Here is a 22,286-nt window from a genome sequence, read left to right on the forward strand (position 1 = left end):
TTCAGCTCAATATAAAAAATATTCTGAACTAACATTTATTATAGGTATTGTAGAGGGAAATTCATACCCTAGGTGAAAACTAGACCAAAGATATCTGATGTTCCTTCCAAATCTAAATTACTATGACTCCTGGCTGAAACTGAATTAAAACACTAAAATGCATGAGTCTACTCTGTCTGACTTTCACCAAGTGTCTCAAATTATATTCCATATTTTTCAATATTTGTGTTTCTATGAAGACATTTTTTAAGCATCTTCCACATGAGAAAATCTGTATAAACTGGAAATAGCCTGTGTTTACTGAGGAGGTCAAAGAGTCATTAACTAGAAGCCCCTTTCACATTTTAACCTAGCTATAGAACAAGATGGTTATCAGTATTCTTTAAACAACATCTATTCTTCTTTATTGCTTGTTGATTCAATGATTGATCACCAGTACCATATGTATGACTGGTCTCCCAGACTCATACACACACACACACTCTCTCTCTCTCTCTCTCTCTCTCTCTCTCTCTCTCTCTCTCTCTCTCTCTCTTCCCCTGAGTAGCATTTTTATCCTGAGTGTTCTGGAATTGGGACTTCCTCTCCCCTTTTCCCTAGCCCCTGCTCCAGCAGGGCCTTCAAGGCTTTTTTTTTCCTTTAAGGGAAGTACCTGCCTCACCTAATGGGACACTTAGGATGCACATTCCATTCTTTATCTCAGACCTCAACCACATTAAGGAAAAACTAGGTGGGTACTCTGAAGATCCCGCTAAATTTACTGAGGGCTTCAGGGATGTATCCTTACAATTCGAACTTTCTTGGGGTGATTTGCATGTCTTCCTCTCTACTTGTTGTACCATTGAGGAGAGGAAGAGAATCTGGTAACAAGTCCAGAACTTTGGGGATCGTTTTGCTAGCAAGGACCCTACAAAATACCCCCCAGGAACAGCTGCTGTTCCTGCTAGTGATCCAGGGTGGGATTATCAGAAGAGTGAGGATAGGGGAAAGAGAGACTACATGATAATTTGCCTGTTAGAAGACCTGAAAACGGCCTTTCAAAAGCAGGTAAATTTTCAGAAAATTAAAGAAATTACTCAGAGAGAAAAGGAAAACCCTGCCCTTTTCCAAAATAAAGTATACAAATTCCAAAAAAGTATACAAATTTAGATCCTGACTCTACTGAAGGGGCAGCAGTCCTTAGCACGCATTTCATTAACCAGTCTGCCCCAGATATTAGGAGGAAACTACAGAAACTGGCAATGGGACCCCAAACACCTCAGGCCCAGTTATTGGAGATTGCCTTTGGAGTCTTTAACAACAGAGACCTAGTTGCAGCAGAAGAGAAAGAACGCAGGCAGAGGGCTAGAGACAAAGAACATGCGCTATTCCTGGCTGCTACCATGGTTAGGAAAAGACCCAAGGGTGTTCCAGACATCTTGGGCAATGGGAAAACCTGCTTTCGATGCCACCAGGAGGGTCACTGGTCCAAAGAGTGCCCCTCCAGGGCACCCCCTCAGAGGAAGCCCCCAAGACGGATACCTCCAAGACTTTGCCCAAGATGTGACCAGGAGGGACATTGGAAGAAGGATTGTCCCCGAGGTAGGAGAAGTGGTAGAGCAGCCCCCAGTGCCCTGTCCTCCAGTCTTCTCAAGACTGGGGAGAACAAGGGAGCCTGGGTCCGGGCAACACTCCCACTTTCTCCATCTCTCTCACCAATCCCTGGGCAGAAATCGAGGCTGAAGGTAAGGTTACCCACTTTATCATGGCTATGTTCTTTGCTTTAACCAATTACTCTGGCCCTATTCACTCCTTGACCCATCCGGTCATGGGCAATGAAGGGAGAACTAAGAGATGTCTCCAGACACACCCCCTCCCCTTCCCAGTTGAAAATCTGTTATTTAAACACTCTTCTCTTATGCTCTCCTCTTGCCCTCCCCCCCCCGGTTGGGAAGGAACCTGGTGAATTTGGGGAAATTTTCTCTAGCTAAGCCTCCCATTTCCCTTTTCCCTCTGAGCGCCAGACCTCCCCATGTTCCCCTGGAAGTGTGGGAGACAATTTGAGATCAGGGAACTCCTGCGCAAGCTACTCTTGCCACCCTAGCCGTTGTTCACCTCCCTCTGAGACCCTTTTCCCATCACTGTACTTGTAGCCCCACCCAGGAGGTTTCTTTGTCCACTGCCTCAGCAGTGCTTAATTTCTTGGGAACTCAAGGCTATAGGGTCCCTTTGAACAAAATCCAGACTGCATGCCAGTCTGTAAAGTTGCTGGGCCACGAACTCCCTGTCCCAGATACTAAGAAACAATTTTGAACTTTTCTAGGCATGGCTAGAGTTTGTACACTCTGGATATCTAGTAATAGTTTTATTGTTAAGCCCTTCTGTGATGCTCCTCTAGGCCCAGACCAGGCTAAAGCTTTTGTGATTTTAAAATCTAAATTGACCAACACACCCCAAACCCAGTCCTTGGGACCTGGCCCTAGCCAGATTGCTTGTTTTTCAAAACAATTATACTCCGTAGCTGCTGGATGACCTGCAAGCCTCCAAGCAGTGGCTGCTACAGTTATTATAATTGAGGAAGCCTCTAAATTTATACTTGTTAAACTAAGAAACCAGTTAGACCACTCACACCCACACAGCAACTCCCATCTCCACAAAGCCCGCCTCCCCAATACGACTTTCTCAGAAGTTTATGCCACCCCATTTATGCTTGCCACTTCTCTGTGGGTCACTCTCTCTATATCAACACCTTCCTTCTCCACAGGGGAATATTCCCTTACTTGGGAGACAAGCTCCAAGGCCACTAGACAAGTTAACACTCCTGTGGAGGCAGGGCTTGTAAGAGTTTTTACTGGTCTTTTGACCTGTCCTACCTGTACAGATACCACTAGTGACAAGAATTTTAGGGAAAAGGTGAAAATAAGTGCCAACACATGGCAAGATCCCAGAACTACTGTCTTGGTCACCCAATGTTTGACACCCTACAATGGGGTGTGCACCCTTGGATTTCATCCCCTTTCTCCATTTTCAATGCCACACAGCCCACGGTCTCTAACTTAAGGGCAAACAAGGATATTGGGGAAACGTCCTCTGGTCCCTTAAAAAGGGAGCACACTATCTTATGCCCTGGCATAACCTACAACATGAACATATTCTCTCCAACCCTACAGAGACTATTCACCAGCTGGTAAATGTGACAGCTTATGGTCTCTGGGGAATCCAACAATCTTTAGATTCTTTAGCAAAAGTAGTTCTAGATAATAGAATAGCCCTAAACTACTTGCTTGCCTCCAGTGGGAGTATATGTGCTTTAGCAAACACATTTTGTTGCATGTATAACAACAACTCTGGGCAGGTAGAGTTCTGCACTGCTCATATTTTGGAAAAAGCTAGTTGGATGCAAGAAATTTACAATAACCTCAGTGCTTCAAAATCTTTTTCATGGGAGTCCTGGCTTCTTTCTATTTTGGCCCCTTTTTTTATTCCCCTACTGATTATGCTTCTCTTGTGTTTGTTTGGTCCATTTTTACTAAATATTCTTGCTAGGTTCCTTTCTTTTAGGGTCATCAACTTCCAGATGACTGCTCAGGGTGTGTACCAACCCGAGGATTGTAGCCGACTGAACCTGTCATCAGACAGGTTTTGAAGTTTCACCCCTCGAATGGGACCCAGAGAGGCAGGGATAGCTCTATGCCCCTTGTCAGCTGGAAGCAGTTTCAGAAGCCGAGACCTTCGCCCCTTACACCAAATGAATTTGGTCCCATTTGTTTGAGGGGGGAATGAGAAGGGTTTCATTCAGTTTCAGAAGCCGAGACCTTTGCCCTTCCAAAGCCTCAGCCTCGCCTTTTGATCTTATTCAGATGTGCCTTCCTCCCTAGCCCTAAAAAGAACCTGGCTCCTGTTTTTCCTTATAAACTGCCTTTATTTCCTTTTGAAAGCTCTCTTTATCTCCCTTTGAAAGCAAACTTCTACCTTCCAGTTCCCTTCATTATCTATTTTCATTGTCTGTTCAATCTCTCAGACCTACCAAAAGGAATTCTCACCTAGACCCTTTTTCCCAATCACCTCCCGACTTCAATTGGCCTTTCATTGTGGCTACACCCAATCTCCCCTCCATTGTTTTACCTCCCTATGGCCCCTGGCCATTTCCCACCCTTAATCCTAGCTAGGCACCACAAGGTCCAGGACCCAGGAGTTCTGTTCACCCCAGCTTACTAGCTACTCCCATCCAGATCTCCCTAGGCCCTTCCTCCCTACCCCAAACTACTTGGCCACTCCTAGATCCCTCCCACAGTCTTTCTGAATTTAAAATCTACCTTTGCCCCCATTCAGATGCTGAGCTTTTCTCATGTCCAAAAGGCTGAGACTGTCTCATGCCTGCTAGTCCTTACAGGCGTCACCTGGCTTAAGATCCACCTTAGCCCCCATTTAGATGCTGAGAACCTCTCACGCCTGAGAGGCTGAGACTCTCGTGCCCGCTCGTCCCTACGGGCGTTACTGATGTTTGGGTTCCTTGGGAGTCTGGCCTATATACTTTACCTTTAATAAACTATTTCTCTGGCTGGAAGAAGATTTGGGTTGAATTCATTCAGGCAGACCCGGCGCAGTGATCTTGAGGGGTCGGTTCAAGCACCCCCAAACCTCTAGACCTCTTCAGAATCATGATTGCTCATTGCACTGATCAGAATGTTTCAAAGTTGTAGGTCTTAACAATGTTGTTACTGTATAAATTGTTCTCCTGGTTCTGCTCACTTCACTCTGTATTAATTCACACAAGTCTTTCAAGGCTTCTCTGAAACTGTTCCCTTAATCATTTGTTACAGGAGAATAATGTTCTATTACATTCATATTCAATAATTTGTTCAGACTTTCCCAAATTGACAATTACCCTCTTAATTTCCATTTCTTTGCCACCAAAAAAAGAACTGCTATAAATATTTTTGTACATCTGAATTATGTTCCTCTTTCTTTTGAACTCTTTGGCGGTATAGGTTTATTGTGGCATTTTTTCTAAGGCATAGTTCCAGAGAGCTTCTGGAATACCTATAACAAATGACAACTCCACAAATGATGAATTAATTTATCTGTTTTCCTCCATCCCTTCCAAACATTTGTCATTTTTTAAGTAATTTTACCCATCTTTACTACTTTACTAATGTTATGATCTGATGAGTGTGAGGTAAAACAACAAAGTCAATTTAATTTCTATTAATTATTAGTGATTTGGAGCATTTTTTTGACATGACTATAGATAACTAGGATTTCTTTTTCTGAAAATTACTCACTTATATACTTTGACAATGCATTAACTGAGAAATGGCTCTTATCTTTATAAACTTGAATTCGTTCCTCATATATTTTGGACATAAGATTGTTATAAGAGAAATTTGCTACAAGGATTTTTCCTCCCAGTTACTTGCTTCCCTTTTCATTTTATCTGCATTGGTTTGTACAAAGAGTCTAATTTTCTATAATTCAAACTGTCCATTTCATCTTCTCTGATCCTTTCTTTCCTTTATTGGTTATAAACACTTTCCTTACAGTTTTTCCTTAAGGTTCTTAACCATCTGTTCCACCAGATGAGTTTCCTTGTTATTTGATCTAGCTCTATGAAGTAATCTCTTGATAGTTTAGCTGTTATGGAATTCAAAAAGTAAATTACTTTAGGTAATACTGTCATTTTATGATACTGGATCAGCCTAACCATGAACAATTAATATTTCTCCAATTATTTACATCTGTCTGTATTTGTGTAAAGAGTATTTTATAGTTGTGGGGTGTGGGATGTGTTCAGGGAAGACTAGTACCTCTGGTATGAGGGCTGCCAAGCCCTTTTCAAGGCTGCTTCCCATCTTTGGTGTCCACCTGATACACTTAACTCTCACCTGTGGGTCCAAGAAGCTGTAGCATGCACAGCAGCCACACCCTGGTAAACCATTTCAGCAGACAGGCTAAACTGGGCTGAGGGTATCCAAGGGGTCTCAAACCTTTTGGTGAGTTAAGGCAGTGTCTATCTCAATCATGTGAAGACTTGCCCTAGTACAATGGGCAGATTGGAACAATTTGTCCCAATGACCAAAAAGGCAGCTGAAGTAGGTGCTATGGAGCACTTAGAGCCTGGTTAGACATTGAAGACACCAAGGTCATCCATCGCATTTTGAGATATCACCAGTAGTCTTGACTCTGTCCTGCCACTGGACTGCAATGACTCTAGAAGAGAGCGTGAGGCCAACAACTCCATGCAACTCTGCTTCATTTAAATCCAACTTAGACCCATATCAAAAGTCATCACATTTTACCATTTTTACCTATCTCAGAGTCCTTGATATAATGTTTGCTGCCCGAGAACTCCAGGAGAAATAAACAGAAAGACATCTGTACACAATGTTTGTGGATCTGACCAAGGACTTTGATACTGTCAGTCATGAGGGTTTATAGAAATTTATGTCAAAATTTGGTTGCCTCGGGATGTTCATCAGTATGATACATCAATTTCATGATGGCATGTTTGCCAGAGTTCTAGATAATGGACAATATTCTCATGTTTTCCCAATTACCAACAGAGTGAAACAAGGCTGTGTACTTGCTCCCATGCTTTTTAGTAGAATGTTTTCAGTCATCTTGTCAAATGCCTTCAGTGAGGATGAACATGGCATCAAGGTCAGCTACCACACTGATGGTAAATTCTTCAATTTGAAAAGGCTACTAGCCAAGACCAAAGTGGAAGGAGTATTGGTGCATGATTTTTTGATTACAGGTAACTTTGCACTCAATTCAGCCTCTGAAGATGAGATGCAACAAAGTATGCATTGTTTCTCCGCTACTTATGCTAATTTTGGCCTAACAATTAACACCAAGAAAACACAGGTAATCCATCAGCCACCATCCATATGTGAAACCATCGGTTACAGCAAATGAAAAAGTTTTGAATGCTGTGAATATACACATTGATAAGGAGGTTGATGCATGTATTGTCAGAGCTAGCTCAGTGTTTGGAAGGCTCCAAAGGAAAGTGTGAGAGAAAAGAGGTATTAGACTGACTACCAAACTGAAAGTGTACAGAGCCACTGTGCTGACCTCATTTGTATGCTTGTGAAACTTGGACAGTATATCAGTGCCATGCCAGAAAACTGAATTGCTTCCATTTGAATACTCTTAGGAAGATTCTGAAAGTCAAGATAAGATACCAGACACTGAGGTCCTTTCTTGAACTAAACCGTCAAGCATTCAAGCTTTACCTCAGAGAGTGCAACTCCAATGGGCTGGCTGCATTGTTCAAATGCCAAATATATGCTTGCCAAAAAGGATATTTTATGGAGAACTCACACAGGGCAAGTGCTCACATGGTGGGTAATTAGAAAAGGTGATACAAGGACACTCTCAAGGTCTCTCTTAAGAACTTTGGAATTAGAGGCAGCGAGGTGGCATGGTGGATAGAGCACTGACCCTGGAGTCAGGAGGACCCGAGTTCAAATCCAGCCTCATACACTTGACATTTACTAGCTATATGACCTTGGGCAAGTCACTTAACCCCGACTGCCTCATCAAAAAGCAAAAAACAAAAACAAAAACAAAACAAAAAAAAAAACTTTGGAATTGATTGTGTGACATAGGAGACACTGGCACAGGACTGCCCAACATGGCATGCCCTCATCAGAGAAGGTACTGTGCTCTATGAGCAAAGCAGAATTGCAGTAGCTCAAAAGAAATGTGAGATAAGTGAATTTAGAGAATCTACCCCAAATATTCACGTGGTCTCTTTGTGCCCGACCTGTGGTCGAGCATTCCAAGCTCATACTGGCCTCATCAGCCACAGTCAGACACACTGTAACTTGATTCTAACATAGTAATATCATTTTGGTCCTCTTCAAGAATGAAGGACAACAACCAACTAACCATTTTGTAGTTATATATAATCATTATGTTTGTGTCTTAGCAGGTAGAATCCCTAATATTTTATATACTTTGTAGTTATTTTAAATTGAAATTTTTTCTCTAGTTTTTCCTGTTGAATTTTGTTAGTAACAAAGAAAAATGATGATGATTTATGTAGGTTTATTTAATATCCAAGAACTTTGCTATACTTATTATTTTAATTTTAGTTGATTTATAGAGTTCTTTAAGTAAGCCATCATATCATCTGCAAAAAGCAATATCTTTGGGGGTTTTTTGCCTCTCAATTTCTTTTATTTGTCTTATTGTTATAGCTAGCATTTCTAAGACTGTGTTAAATAGTGATGTTGCAAATGGAAATCCATGCTTTGCCCTTGACCTTATTTTTAAAAATCTTATGCTTTATCCCCACTACATACGATGCTGGCTCTTGTTTTTAGATACTACCTATCATATAAAGGAAAGATTCATCCATTCACATATTTTCCACTGTTTTTAAGAGAAATGGGAATCGCAGCTTTTCAAAAGCTTTTTCTGAATCTATTGACATAATCAAATAATTTTTGTTATTCTAGCAATAAGGTGCATTGTATTGACAATTTTCCCAATCTTAAACAACCCTGCATTAATGATATAAATCCAATCCTGATCAGAGTATAAAAACTCTATAAAGTATGTATAGCCACCTTGCTAATATTTTAATTTTTTGCATCAATGATCATTAGGGATATTGGTCTATGGTTGTCTTTCTCCATTAAGCTGGCTTGAAGCTTAACATCAAAAAAAAAACCTAAGATCTTGGCAACTAGTCCCATCACTTCCTGGCAATAAAGGGAGAAGAAGTAGAAGCAGTGTCAGATTTTATATTCTTGGGCTCAAAGATCACTGTAGTCGGCAACTGGAGCCATGAAATTAAAAGACATTTGCTCCTTGGAAGGAAAGCTTTGGCAAATCTGGACAGCATACTAAGAAGCAGACATCACTTTGCCCACTAAGCAACATATAGTGAAAGCTATGGTTTTTCTAATAGCAATGTAGGCTGTGAAAGTTGGACTATGAGGAAAGCTGAGCACTACAGAATTGACGCTTTTGAATTGTAGTGCTGGAGAAGACTTTTGAGAGTCCCTTGGACAGCAAGGAGATCATATCAGTCAATACTTAAAGAAACTCTTTCAGACTATTCATTGGAAGGTCGAATATTGAAGTTGAAGCTTAAATACTGTAGCCTCATAATGAGAAGACAGGATTCATTGGAAAAGACCCTGACATTAGGAAAGACTGAAGACAAAAGGAAAAGGGGATGGCAGAGGATTAGGTGGATGGATAGTGACATGGAAACAATGAACAAGAACTTGGACAGTCTTTGGGAAATAGTGGAGATCCATGGGGTCACAAAAAATTAGATATGACTGAATTGAACAACAATAAAATATGACTACGTTTGGTTTAGGTATCAAGACCAGATCTGGATCACAAAAGGAATTTGGTAGGACCCTTTTTTATCCATTTTTTTTAATCAGTTTGTGCAATATTGAAATTCATTGTCCTTTGAAGGTCTGATAAAATTCACTGTTTACATCTGGTAAATATGTCTGGTCCCAAATTTGATTTTGTTGTTTATTTTTTTCTTTGGGATCATTTGTGGTTTGTTCAATTTCTTTTTCTAAGATTAGGTTAAGTCCTCTGTTTCTCGTTCTATTTTCTGAACATTATATATTTCTGTAAATATTCTTCCATTTAAATTAAATCATAGTTTTATTTATTTATATAAATAATAGTTTTATTTATATAATTAGCAGAATAGCTTCTAATAATTTCTTCCTTTATTTCTTCATTTGTTGTCAATTCACTTTTTTTCATTTTTGATAATGAAAATTTGTTTTTCCTTTCCTTTCCAGTGGTTTATCTATTGTTAGCTCTCAGTTTTATTAATCCAATAGGTTTTTGTTTTCAATTTTGTTAATGTCTTATGTGATTTTCAGGATTTCTATTTTGCTTTTTAATTGGGGGTTTTAATTTGTTGGTTTCCTAGTATTTTTAGTTCAATGTCTGATTCATCCATATGCTCTCTTTTTTGTTGAGGAAAATGTTCAGATATATAAATTTTCCCCTAAGGACTGCTTTAGCTATATCCTAAAGCATTTTGGTATGTTCACTCATTGTTGTCATTATTTTTAATGAAAATTATTGATTGTTCCTATGATTTGTTCTTTGACCCACCAATTCTTTAGGATGAACTTATTTAGTCTCCAATTAATTGTTAATCATTTCTTCAGAGGCACTCTTGCCTTCCTTTGACTAGTTCAGATTAAAATACAATTCAACCATCATCCATTCCCCCATATTTTCTCCTTGTTTCTATAGTCTTCTACTTACACATCCTAATAATGTGAGATGATATCCTCCAACTTTCTTCACCCTTTCATTTCCTAATGTATCCTTTTCCCTTCCCTTTCTTATTCTGGTATAAAATATGGAGAAATAAGAGCTGAGTGAAAGTATAGTTAAGTGAATTCAAAAACGACAAATGGAAATACTTAAGAGCAACTCACAGTTCAAATTTGCAGCAAGTCTCCATTTAGGCAGCCCAGAGGTTGATACGTTGCCCTATGCTATTTATCATTTTAATCAATGACTTACATAAAGACAGGAGTGGTATGTTCATCAGCTTTGCAAATGAAATACAGTTGGGCAGGAAAGGTAACACCTTAGATAACAGAGTCAAGATCCAAAGAGATCTCGTCAGGCTAGAACACTGACTGGACTGAATCCAATAAAGATTAATGTAATATAATGATAAATGTAAAGTCTTACTCCTGGTTTCATAAAGTCAATTTTATAAGTAGGCTATGACACGTACTAGGTTCTAAAACTGGACATAAAAAATTCACAGATTTTAGTAGCCTGTAAGCTTATTATGAGACAACAATAAGATCTGAAAACTAATACAACCTTAGGGCTGCATTTAGGACTAGGGAGTACTAACTGTCCATCTGTACTAACTACCCTGGTCAAACCACATCTGAATTATTGTGTTCTCTTCCGGGTGACATTTTCAGAAAGACAATGACAAACTGGAAAGTATGCAGAAGAAAGCATCCAGAACAGTAAAGATCCAGGAACCCATGCCATATAAGCACTGACTGCATAATGCAGAGATCACTGGCATCAACATTTTACATAAACCACATGAAAGTTCAGTCACCCTGCAGAAGAGAAAGTGAGGAGGAACATGAAAACTCTCTGCAAGTACTTGAAGGCTCTCTAGGAAAAAAAGGATTAGACTTCTTTGTCTTGACCCCAGAGAGCAGAACTAGTTGCAATAGGTAGACGATGTAGAAATATGAAGTTGGGTTTCCTTAAAAATAAGGAAAGACTTCTTAAAAATTAGTCATCAAAAAGTAGAGCAGGCTACCTTGGAACACAGTGGCCTCCTCCTGACAGGGATTCCAGCAAAGGTGAGGTGTCCACCTATTGATTATATCGCTGAGATTCAAATTCCAGGACAGAATGGCCTCCAAAGTCCCTTCAAATGCTATGATTCTATGATCTTTCAAATGCACAAGTCTGCTAAGTGTATCCCCTGCTCAAAAATCTTCAGTGGTTTCCCCACTGCAGTCAAGATTAAATATAAAATTTCTAGCCTGGCATTCAAGGCTCTGCACAGTCTGCCTCCAACTAACCTTTTCAGCTTTATTTTGCATTACTCCCTGGACTCTACGTTCCAAGCAAACTAAGACTACTAGGTTTGTTTTCCCAAACTCGGCATGCCCTCTACCTATGTGACTTCACAAAAGCAGTTTCTGATGTCTGTAATGCTTTCTCTTTCATGTCCACCTGCCAGAATCCTTCACTTTCTTTAAGGCTCTGTTCAGACATAAAGTTCCAAATGAAACCTTTCCTGATTACCATGAGCTAACTAACATATTCTCTCCCTCCTCAAACTGCCTTTAATTACACTTATGCATGCATGTCATACAACAACCTGATCCCATATACATATCCTTGAATTTCTGATACCTACTATGATGTCTTGTGTAGAGAAAGAATCTAATAAATGTTGATTGAGGTGATGGGAAAAAAAAAAAGACGTGCAATGAACAGTAAACAAATTCCGTTTACATGATATATGCATAGTATGTATCAACAGTAAGGACAAATTTTGCAATAAAGAAAACTATTACATTCAAAACTAAAGAATATCCCAAATTCTATTATTTACCAGCATTATATATATGCTGCATTTTTAAAAAATTGTTTTCTTACCCACTCTTGTAAAATGCGTGACACAGCTTCATTAGCTCTTGCCATATTCCTGCAGGCCAGGATGACCTGGGCACCATGGAGGGCAAAAGACTTTGCTGTTTCAAATCCTATGGTTTAAAGAAAAGGAAAGAAAGAACAGAGGATATATATATTAGCAAAACACCAGCTTAGCTACCCATGGGGTGGTCATGACCTAGATCTTGCCATCAACATAACTGTGATAATTTTGTGATCTTGAACTTGAAATAGTTCTCTCTGATCATAATTTCCTTTCTTCCGTCTCTCCCTCCCATCACCTAAACCTATTTTCCATCACAAGTCTGACCTTATTACTCTCCAGCTCAAAATTCTTCAGGGGCTCTCCCAATTTCTCTAAGATAAAAAACAGTCCTCCAACACTGGGCTCCCACCGATACTTCCAGCTATATCATATTACTTCCCTTAACAAAATCCACACTGCAGGTGAACTATCCTTACCATCTGTTCCATGAACTCAGCAGTCCAGCTTCCCTTTTCATGCCTTTGCATCGGCTATCACCTCCCCACCTCGAATCTCTATTTCCTTAAATCTCTAGTTTCCTTCAATGCTCAGATTAAAGGGCAATTCATATATGAAGTCTTTTCTGATACCCTGGTGATACTGTTCTCTGACTCCTCAAATTATCTTGTATTTACTTAACTACATGTCCCTCTGAAACCTCTCTCCACAACAGAATGCAAGCTCCTAAAGAGTAGGGAGTCTCATTCTTATCTTGGAATTCCCAAAACATACCAGAGCACCTAATCCAGCAGTCACTTAATCAATATGAAATGAACTAAATTATAGTCTATCAAAGAACTTTGTGAGATATTTCAATAAATTACTACTTACATCTATTCAGAGCTCATTTCCAATTAAAGAGAATTTCAGAGCTGAAAAGAACCACAGAAGCCTTCTAATTAACCTGTTCCTTTAAAATTTTTTTGCTGTTCAGTCACATCTGACTTTTCATGGCCCCATTTGGGGTTTTCCTGGCAAAGATACTGGAGTGGTTTGCCATTTCCTTCTCCAGTGGAACAGAGGTTGGATGACTTGCCCAAGGTCACACAGCTAGTGAGTGTCTGAGGCTGGATTTGAACCCCAGTCTTCCTGACTCAAGGCCTAGCACTCTTTCCACTGAGCAACCTAGTTGCCTCCTGTGCCTTTAAATAAATCCCCTCTAAACACTCCCAACAAGTGGTCATCCAGCCTTTACATAAAAATAGACCCCCAATGAGGGGCAACAGAATACTTCCTGAAGCAGACCACTATGCTTTTGCTATCAGCTATACCTGTTAGGAATCTTTTCCTTACATCAAGTTTAAATCTTCCTCTCTTCATTTTCTACCCACTGTTCCTAATTAAGATCTCTATGGCCTTCAAATATTTGAAGATGGCTATCAAGTCCCTGCTTTTTTCCCCCAGTTAACCACTCCTCAGTTTACTCAACTGATACATAGCATGGTCTCAGTACCCCTAGTCACTCTATTTCCCATCTTCTGAATACTCTGAATATCTTTTAAAGGCCATACCTGAAGCTCAATACAATACTCTAAAGTACTGTATTTGTAGTCAAAAGACCTGGGTTCAAATGTCAGTTTATGAGCTGTGTGACCTGGACAAATCACTTGCTCTTTCTGGAGTTCTGCTTTTCTGTCCATTAAATCATGTTACACCAAAGTCCTTTAATTTCTCCATTAGCTTCAAATTTACAATGCTATGGTTCAATCAGAATGTGAGCAAATTTTTTTTTAAAATGCCTGTTAATTAAGTGACTGGTAATATATGGCTAAAGCATAGTAGGCTTACCATCACTTTATTCTGGACATTATTCTGCTCTTAATTCAGATTAAGATTGCATTAGCTTTGGTAGCTATAATATCCCCAATGCCTCATACTGAATTTGCAATCCACTAAAACCTCCGGATCTTTTTCAGACAAACTGTACAAATTATGGTATTGCCTTAATGCTGTCCAACCCATCCCCAGATCTTCAGGTCTCCCTGCTCCTTTCCTAATTTAAAAGTCAGATTCTTCCTCTTCTCCAAAGCAAGCACAGCACTGCATCTCACAGATTACAAACTGACCTAGTGTTCAGGTCAACCTGAATTTTTCTACATAAAGTTCAGGTTTTGACCCGAATTCACCTTGTCCTAAAGCTGCTTTATCAGCAGAACATACTTATCTATTAAGAGCTTGGTATGGGGGCATCAATTTCTGTTATACCCATAATACATTGTAAATAGGTGTCAATTTGGGGAAAGATTTCTATAACCTTAAAAAGCTGATATACCATGAAATATACATTATGGAATCTCACTATGGCCCTTCTGAAAGTACTTGTACAGATAAATCAATTGTATTAAAAAGCAGGGAGGGAAATGTAGAGATAAGCAACAAAGGAAAGGATACAGGAAAGGAAGGGCATAAGCAAAACGAGTGAGAGAGAAATCATGTCAGTCAGTCCTATGTAATTTTAAACAGGTAAATGCAAAGAGATTTGGACTTGTAGTCAGAGTATTGAATTTAAGTCCCAAGTCCTCGCTTTTCCACTTATTAATTAGTTAACCCTAGAGAAGTTACTTGGTTTTTCCTCATCTTGAAAATGGGGATAACAATACCTGTATAATCTAAATTACAAGGTTATTTTCAAGAAAACCCTGTGAACTGCAAAGCACTATATAAATGTTAGTCATCATCATCATCATAACTCTCCAAATTTCTCTTCCAATAATTAATTCATTTTGGTTTGGGGCTGATCCTGGGTTTTTTTAAGTAAATGTCAGTGAAGCACATAACAATGTACTTCCAAGTCTCTAAACTGACTCAGGAGCCCAGCTGAACTGCACTACTTTAAAGAAACATGGGTAAGATGGCTATTACTTCGAAGACTGTGCTCTGTCCTACATTCTAGACTATGTTTTAAAAAATCTTAACTAGTGATGCTAATAGCCCATATTTCAATTTAATTTAATTCAACAAGCATTAATTCACTACCTACAAAGACAATGGCATTGTGCCAAGCACTGGGGATAGATGCACAGATAGAAAAACACAAGATACCTTGAAGAGAGGGTATTAACAACAGAGAAGAACAAGAAATACTTCAAGTAGGAAGTAGCACCTAAGCTGAGTCCTGAAAGAAGCCAGCAACACTACAAGGTGAATGCTAGCAGCAGATAAACGTAGGCATGGAGGGTGACCTTTGCAAAGGTCAGAGGCTGAAGGATGAGCTATCAAGTTCAAAGAGCAGCTGTTAGGTCACTATGACTAAAATGTAGAGTGCACGAAGGGAAATGATATGAACTAAATCTGAAAAGGTAAGTAAGCTCCAAATGTGGAGAGCTTAAATGCTAGGCTAAAGAAGCCATGTATAATTCCTGGGGCAACAGAGAGGCACTGAAACTTCTGAGCAGGGGAGTGGCCTGGTCAAATCTGAATCATAGGAATATTAATTTGGAAACTGGGTGAAGGATGGATTGGAAAGGGGAAAGTATGGAAATAAGGAAACTGATTGGGAGGCTATTGCAAGAGTCTAAGGGAGATGGTCAGGGCAGAAAAAAGGGGAGTGGCTGTGAGACTGGAGAAAAGGGAGCAGACGTGAAATCATTAAAGTCATTCAAGTTCTCAAAGAATTTCAAATACTGACTCTGGAGTCATCTAAATCAGGCTCTTCTTCGGTACGTCCAGGGGACATAGAAATATATTCATAGGAACGTAGCTTCAGAGCAGGCAGAGACCTCAGGGGTCATCTGGTTAAACCCCTTGGTTTTACAAATGAAGAAAATAAGGCCCAGAGAGGTTAGCTGACATGCCCCACGTCACACAAGTGGCAAACAGCAGAACCAGAATTTAAACCCATGTCCTCTGATTACAAAGCCAAGGCTCCTTCTACTATTCCATGCTACCAAATCACAAGGTGGAGATCAGTCATCAGCATCAATGGTGCTAGGCAATGGCACCTAGTTTTAATAGTGGTACCTCCAAGGGGTAGCTAGGTGGCACAGTGAATAGAGCACCAGCTCTGAAGTCAGGAAGACCTGAGTTCAAATCCAGCCATAGACCAAACACTTGACACGTACTAGCTGTGTGACCTTGGGTAAGTCACTTAACCCCAATTGCCTCACTAAAAACAAAACAAAACAAAACAAAACAAAAAAAATAGTGGTACCTCCAGGATTCAAAAAGTAATCATATCCTTTAGGGGAAGAAACATAAAACAATAACCACAATCACAAGAACACAATTAGTAGGCCAGCTGTTCCAACACCTGATGGAAACAAGCACCCAGAAGAAATTTTGCTGACTGATGTGCTATATCAATCAGCCTAATGAAATGCTGACAGCCATATGGAAGCAATGTAAAGTAGCCAAAAACTACTTCACTTTCAATTCAAAAGAATTTACCCACAATCATAAAAGGTAAGAGAAAAAAACAAGAGTTCTGGATAGATTTCTAGATCCCTTCTGAATTTCCAACTAAATTAAATGATCATACTTGGTTTTGTTCCTTTTTTGGTGAGAAAAGAACAAAAAGAGAAAAAAAAAAAGGAGTACCACAACATTATTACAACATTTATCAGCTTCCATTCACACCTTGACTTGATCAAGAAAGAGCCTTAGAATAACTTAGGCACAACAGCATTATTATAACTGTAATTAACTTGCAAAGCTTTTCCAGATTACAAGTATTATTTTCTCCACTTTAAGGAAAAGGAAACTGAGACACGGAGTAGTTACCCTCAGAGTCATCTCTAACAGTGCTTTGACCAGGTTATTTCTCTGTTCAGTAAGCTTGGATGACTCCCTAATGCTTGTAAGATAAAATACAAGTTCATTGACAATTAGAGCTATGATCTGCTTCCAATCAGAATGATATGGTGTGGCAGAAAGAGGTCTAGATGTGGAGTCAAGTGTAAGAACTAAATTTAAATCCCATTTCCAACACTTATTAGTTCTGTGACCACGAGCACTTATCTATAAATCAGTTTGCTCAAGTATACCTGTATACGTGTATTAGAATGTTAGATTTGGAGTTGGGGAAGACTCTTTTCAATCTTGCCCCAAACTCCTTGTTCTTGTTCAGTCATTTCAGTTGTGTTCTACTCTTTGTGACTCCATTTGGAATTTTCTTGGCAGATACTGGAGTGGTATGTCATTTTCTTCTCCACCTCATTTTACAGATGAGGAAACTGAAGCAAATGGGGTTAAGTGACTTGCACAGGGTCACACAGCCAGTAAATGTCTGAGGTTGGATTTGAACTCATGAAGATGAGTCTTCCTGATTCCAAGCCCAGCACTTGGAATGGCAAAGCTATTTTATTGTGTGTCCACAGACAATAAGAAAGATAATTTCATGGGATGCTTGGTTATTTTTAATTCCAATGCTTATAATAACATTTGCCAAAAGACCACCATTAAAATAACTATAGCTAATATACCAACAGGAGTTGCAAAAAAATGAAGACATAAGAAAGTTCTACAAAGAACTTGACAAAACATTCCCATTTAAATTATATTCAAATTGAAATTTAATAATACAAATTAATAGTTTAATATTAACAAAAAAAGTGGGCATAGGGGAAGATATTAAAAATACCAAGAAATTACAGTTCATTCAAAGAAGAAACTTTCCCCAAGGGAAAGTGCTTTGTAAATATTAAAAAGCTATAGGAATGTGATGTTTATTTTAAAAGAGAAATAAGCCCAAAATGCAAAGACTACATGAATTCTAGATAAGCCTCACAACTTTATTTCATGAACATTTCCTTCAAAAAAAAAGAGGAAGGGGCAGCTAGGTGGCACAGTGGATAGAGCTCTGGCCTTGGGAGTCAGGAGGACATGAGCTCAAATCTGACCTCAGATACTTGACACTTACTAGCTATGTGACCCTGGGCAAGTCACTTAACCCTGATTGCCTCACCAAAAAGCAAAAAAAAAAAAAAAAAAAAAAAAGGAAGAGGTACTGGTAAGCATCAAATAAGACTGAAAAGAAAATGAAAATTAATTTTTTTAACTGACCATTTTAACCACTGATTTTGGAAATCAATGGTTATCAGTGTGGAAACCATTTCTAAATAAGCCCCATAGTTTACCACTGACTTGCCAAATTGGGGGAAAAAAGATATGGTATACAATTTCACCAATTCCAACATGACCTATTTAAATGAGTCACTGAAACTGGAAAACATATCTAAAATATATCTATTGAATGTCAAAGAAATTTAGGTGAATTAGCTAAGAAATTACTTTAACAACAAACACCTGATCTCCCAGTGAAGGTGAGAGAGGGGACTGTCTAATACCAGTTTAGAAAATAAGGGGCAGCTAGATGGCACAGTGGATAGAGCATCGGCCCTGGAGTCAGGAGGACCTGAGTTCAAATCCAGCCTCCGACACATAAAAACTCACTAGATGTGTGACTCTGGGCAAGTCACTTAACCCCAACTGCCTTATTTAAAAAAAAAGAAAATAAACACACTTATAAAAACTTACAAAGAAGAATGTTGGAAAATCATGAGCCATATTGCCTTATAAAAAAGTGAGGAGTGAGGAAAAGAAATTAATATAAAGTTTGATGAGAGACCTAATTAAGCCATATCATCTCAAGAGCATTTAAAAATGAAACTAGGAGGACAACAAACAAATGAAAATGGAAAAGATCTGTTGAGATAGCAAATTAGTTTTTCAATTATTGACAGAGGAGACAACACATATGGAGTCTAACATCACAGACTCAAATAAAGAAAAAAACTACAGGAAAAGCAGCTAACCTAGACCAAGTATGAATACAGGGAATTTGTGCTGGAAATAAAATAGTGCTGAGGCCCTTAATGGTGAATTCTCAAGATATCTGAAAGAGCAGGGGATTCCAAATGCTGGAAAAAAATCATGGATCTTTTAATTGCCAGAAAAAGAAAATCAAAAGTATACAATATCAATAACTGCCAATCTATATGCCTACTTTGCCAGCTCTATAAAATCTTCATGATAATAAGTTATACGTATATCAAAGGCATCTTTGATGAAGTTATTAGGAGGAAAAAGGTAGACATTTTGTAAACGGTAGTCTAAAACAACATATCTTGAAAGGTACACAGTTACCTGAAAGATATAAACAACACAAGATCCTGTTGGGCTTACTGTTTGTTGACCAAAACAAAAAGGCATGTCTGAAAGCAAAATGCCACCGTAAAGGTTCTCCTCAAAGATGAAGATGAGTGAGTGACTTGCCCAAGGTCACACAGCTAATACATGTCTGGGGCCAGATTTGAACTCAGGAAGATGAGTCTCCCTGACTCCAGGCCCAGCACTCTACCCACTGTGCCTCTTAGCTACCCCTATTACATGTTATCTGCAAAATATTATGCAAAGAAACAGTGCAAAAGATATCATCTGGGAGATATAGAACAGATAAAAGAAGTGAATCCATCACAGCAAGAGCAAAGAATAAGATATCCTTTGTGCTTCACTGGTATTTATACAGACCAAAAAAAATTAGGAAAAGGCTGTAGGATGCACATATGAAGGACTTAACAGAAGAACAAAAATAAGTCATATACGATAAGAAGGCTTGGAAAGATAGCAATCTGAACTGTTGAACAGGGTATCCACATTGCTAGATAAAGTATCCACAGATCCACATAAACATTCATGTTATTAAGAGGTTTTTCTTCGAAGCTCCACTGAAGTACTACTCCGATGTCAGAAGTCTTAAAGGATATTCCAGTGTAGCACCAACTCTTACAAGTCCAACCAAGCTGTAAAGACTTTAATTATAGGACCCAAAATAGACTATGTCCAAGAACCAGAGTAGAATACAGAGAGTTTTATTACCAGAGAGTTGGGAACTAGGAAATAAATTTTTCTGGACAGCACAAACTATAAAGTTATCTAGTACGGCAAGGACAGACAGTGACTTTCATCAGTGGAAGGAACAAACATACAAAACTAACTATTCATTCCTAAAGTAGTGAAGTTATGGGTCTACTTACAATATGGAAGCAAGAGTTACAAACATGCTTTCTTCTCTGGTCTTTTGAATTTATGGTCCAGCAATTATTTCTATGGCTTCTGCCCCATTGCTTACTATATCTGAGAAATATGCTAAGTGGTCTAGCTTCAGAACGCGTAATGGATATGACAGAATCACTCCCTTAAAAACTAGGAAACCGAACACAGACATTTCAAAATACAGTAGAGCTTAGCAAAGATGATCACGTTTTGTTGGTTATAATATCTATGAAACATTTTCTAAAAGAAAAGTTTAATAATTATACCTACTGTTATAGAACTACTTCAAACCCATGAGAATAGCATTATTAACTCTTGTAACACTGTAACTGATGATAGTATAATTAACTAAATGTAGTAGTGCTTGCCTAAGCCTCCACTACACCAAAATCTGTACAAAATAATAAAGGCAATGGTTTACTAAATTTTATAACCTGATTCATCTTATAAAAAATTAACTTTGTAACAAGATTTAGAATTAAACTAGCTAAATTATAAGAGTATTGAATTCAAACAAAAATATTTAAAGCCAATTTTTAAATAAAACAAAGATGGGGGAAAGACTTTTCTTTTTTTTGGACAAGAACTGCTGGGGAGGAGGCAGAGCCAAAATGGTGAAGCACAGGCAGCAACCCAGCCAAACTCTTCCATCATCCCCCTCTAACTTTAAACTAACCCCTCAAATAAAATAGTAAAGCAGCAGAGCCAACAACAGGTCAGAGGAGGTCTGTAGGAGAGGTCTGTGACACCTGGGTGGGTGCCAGCCTGGAGAACACACAGCTGCAGCACCAGTGGTGTGCCATGGAAGCAGCTGTGACCGTGGTAACAGCAGCTTGGAGAGCTCTCAGCCCAGAGACAGTAAGGAGGCTGGACAATCGGTCAGAAAAAGATTACAGAGGACCCTCACCTGGCACTGAGAGATGCTATTAAAATAACTCTGAGGTACCACCTCACACCTACCAGAAATGACAGATTCTGCAGGGGATGAGAGAAAATAGGTACACTATCAAGCTGTCGATGAAGCTGCAAACTGGTCTAACCATTCTGCAGAACAATTGGGAACTGTGCCCAAAGGACTATATAACTGTGCTATATAACTGCGCATATCCTTTGACTCAGCAATACTAAGTCTGCGCCCCAAAGAGATAAAAAGGAAAAGGACCTATAAATACAAAAATATTTACAGCAGTTCTTTTGGTGGAGGCACAGAATTGGAAATTGAAGGGATGTTCACCAACTGAGGAATGCTTGAACAAGCTATAGCATATGATTGTGATGAAGTACTACTGTGCTACAAGAATTATCAAGGAGAGTGTTTCAGAAACACCTGGGAAGTCGTATACAAACTGATACAAAGTGAAGTGAGAACTGGGAGATTACTGTGTACAGTAACAGCAATGTTGTAATGATAATCAACTGTGAAAGACTTGACTCCTCTGATATATACAACAATGCAAGACAATTCCAAATGACTCGGGGTGAAAAAAATGCTATCTATCTCCAGAAAGAGAATTGATGAACTCTGAGTGCAAAAAGAAGTAAAATTATCTCACTTAAATTTTTTTTGCAATATGGCTAATAGGGAAATATGTTTTATGTGATTTCACATGTATAATTACTTTTTTTGCTTGTCTTCTCAGAGTGTGGAGGGAAGAATGGAAGGGAAGAAGAAAATTCAGAACTCAAAAATTTAAAAAGAATGTTAAAATTTTTTTAAAAAATTAAGAAGAACCTCTGGGGAAACTTGAAATCACTTTGGCAGAAATTAGGTTTACACTGAGATGTAATGCCATATATGACAATAAGCAAAAAAGGATCTACAACCTAAATGTAAAAGGTTATAACATTTTTTAAAAAATGAAACAATAGAAACTGGGTACATTCCATAGTTTTAACTAATGAGAAAATTCTTAATGAAAAGAGGGATAATATAATAATAAATAAAAGAAGTAATTCTGACTACATAAAATGCAAAATATTTTGCACAAATAAAAACCAGTCAGTAAGTATTTAGTAAGCAAATACTATGTGCCAAGTGCTATGCTACGCATTGGGACTAAAAAGGCAAAATAGATAGATAGATAGATAGATAGATAGATAGATAGATAGATAGATA

At 38.6% G+C, this 22,286-nt stretch overlaps 1 protein-coding gene across 1 annotated transcript in view; it reads right to left on the minus strand.

Annotated features, from left to right (window-relative positions):
* The window catches only part of WWOX (WW domain containing oxidoreductase), a 1,192,599-nt gene that overhangs the window by 1,097,042 nt on the left and 73,271 nt on the right, over window positions 1-22,286 (minus strand). The window contains exon 5 of the mRNA XM_027865528.1: window positions 12,139-12,245. Coding sequence (XP_027721329.1) covers window positions 12,139-12,245 — 107 coding nt within the window. The remainder of the gene's footprint in view (window positions 1-12,138; window positions 12,246-22,286) is intronic.

Source organism: Vombatus ursinus, unplaced genomic scaffold (assembly GCF_900497805.2).
Source record: "Vombatus ursinus unplaced genomic scaffold, bare-nosed wombat genome assembly UNPS02014778.1, whole genome shotgun sequence".
Taxonomy (NCBI): Eukaryota; Metazoa; Chordata; class Mammalia; order Diprotodontia; family Vombatidae; genus Vombatus; species Vombatus ursinus.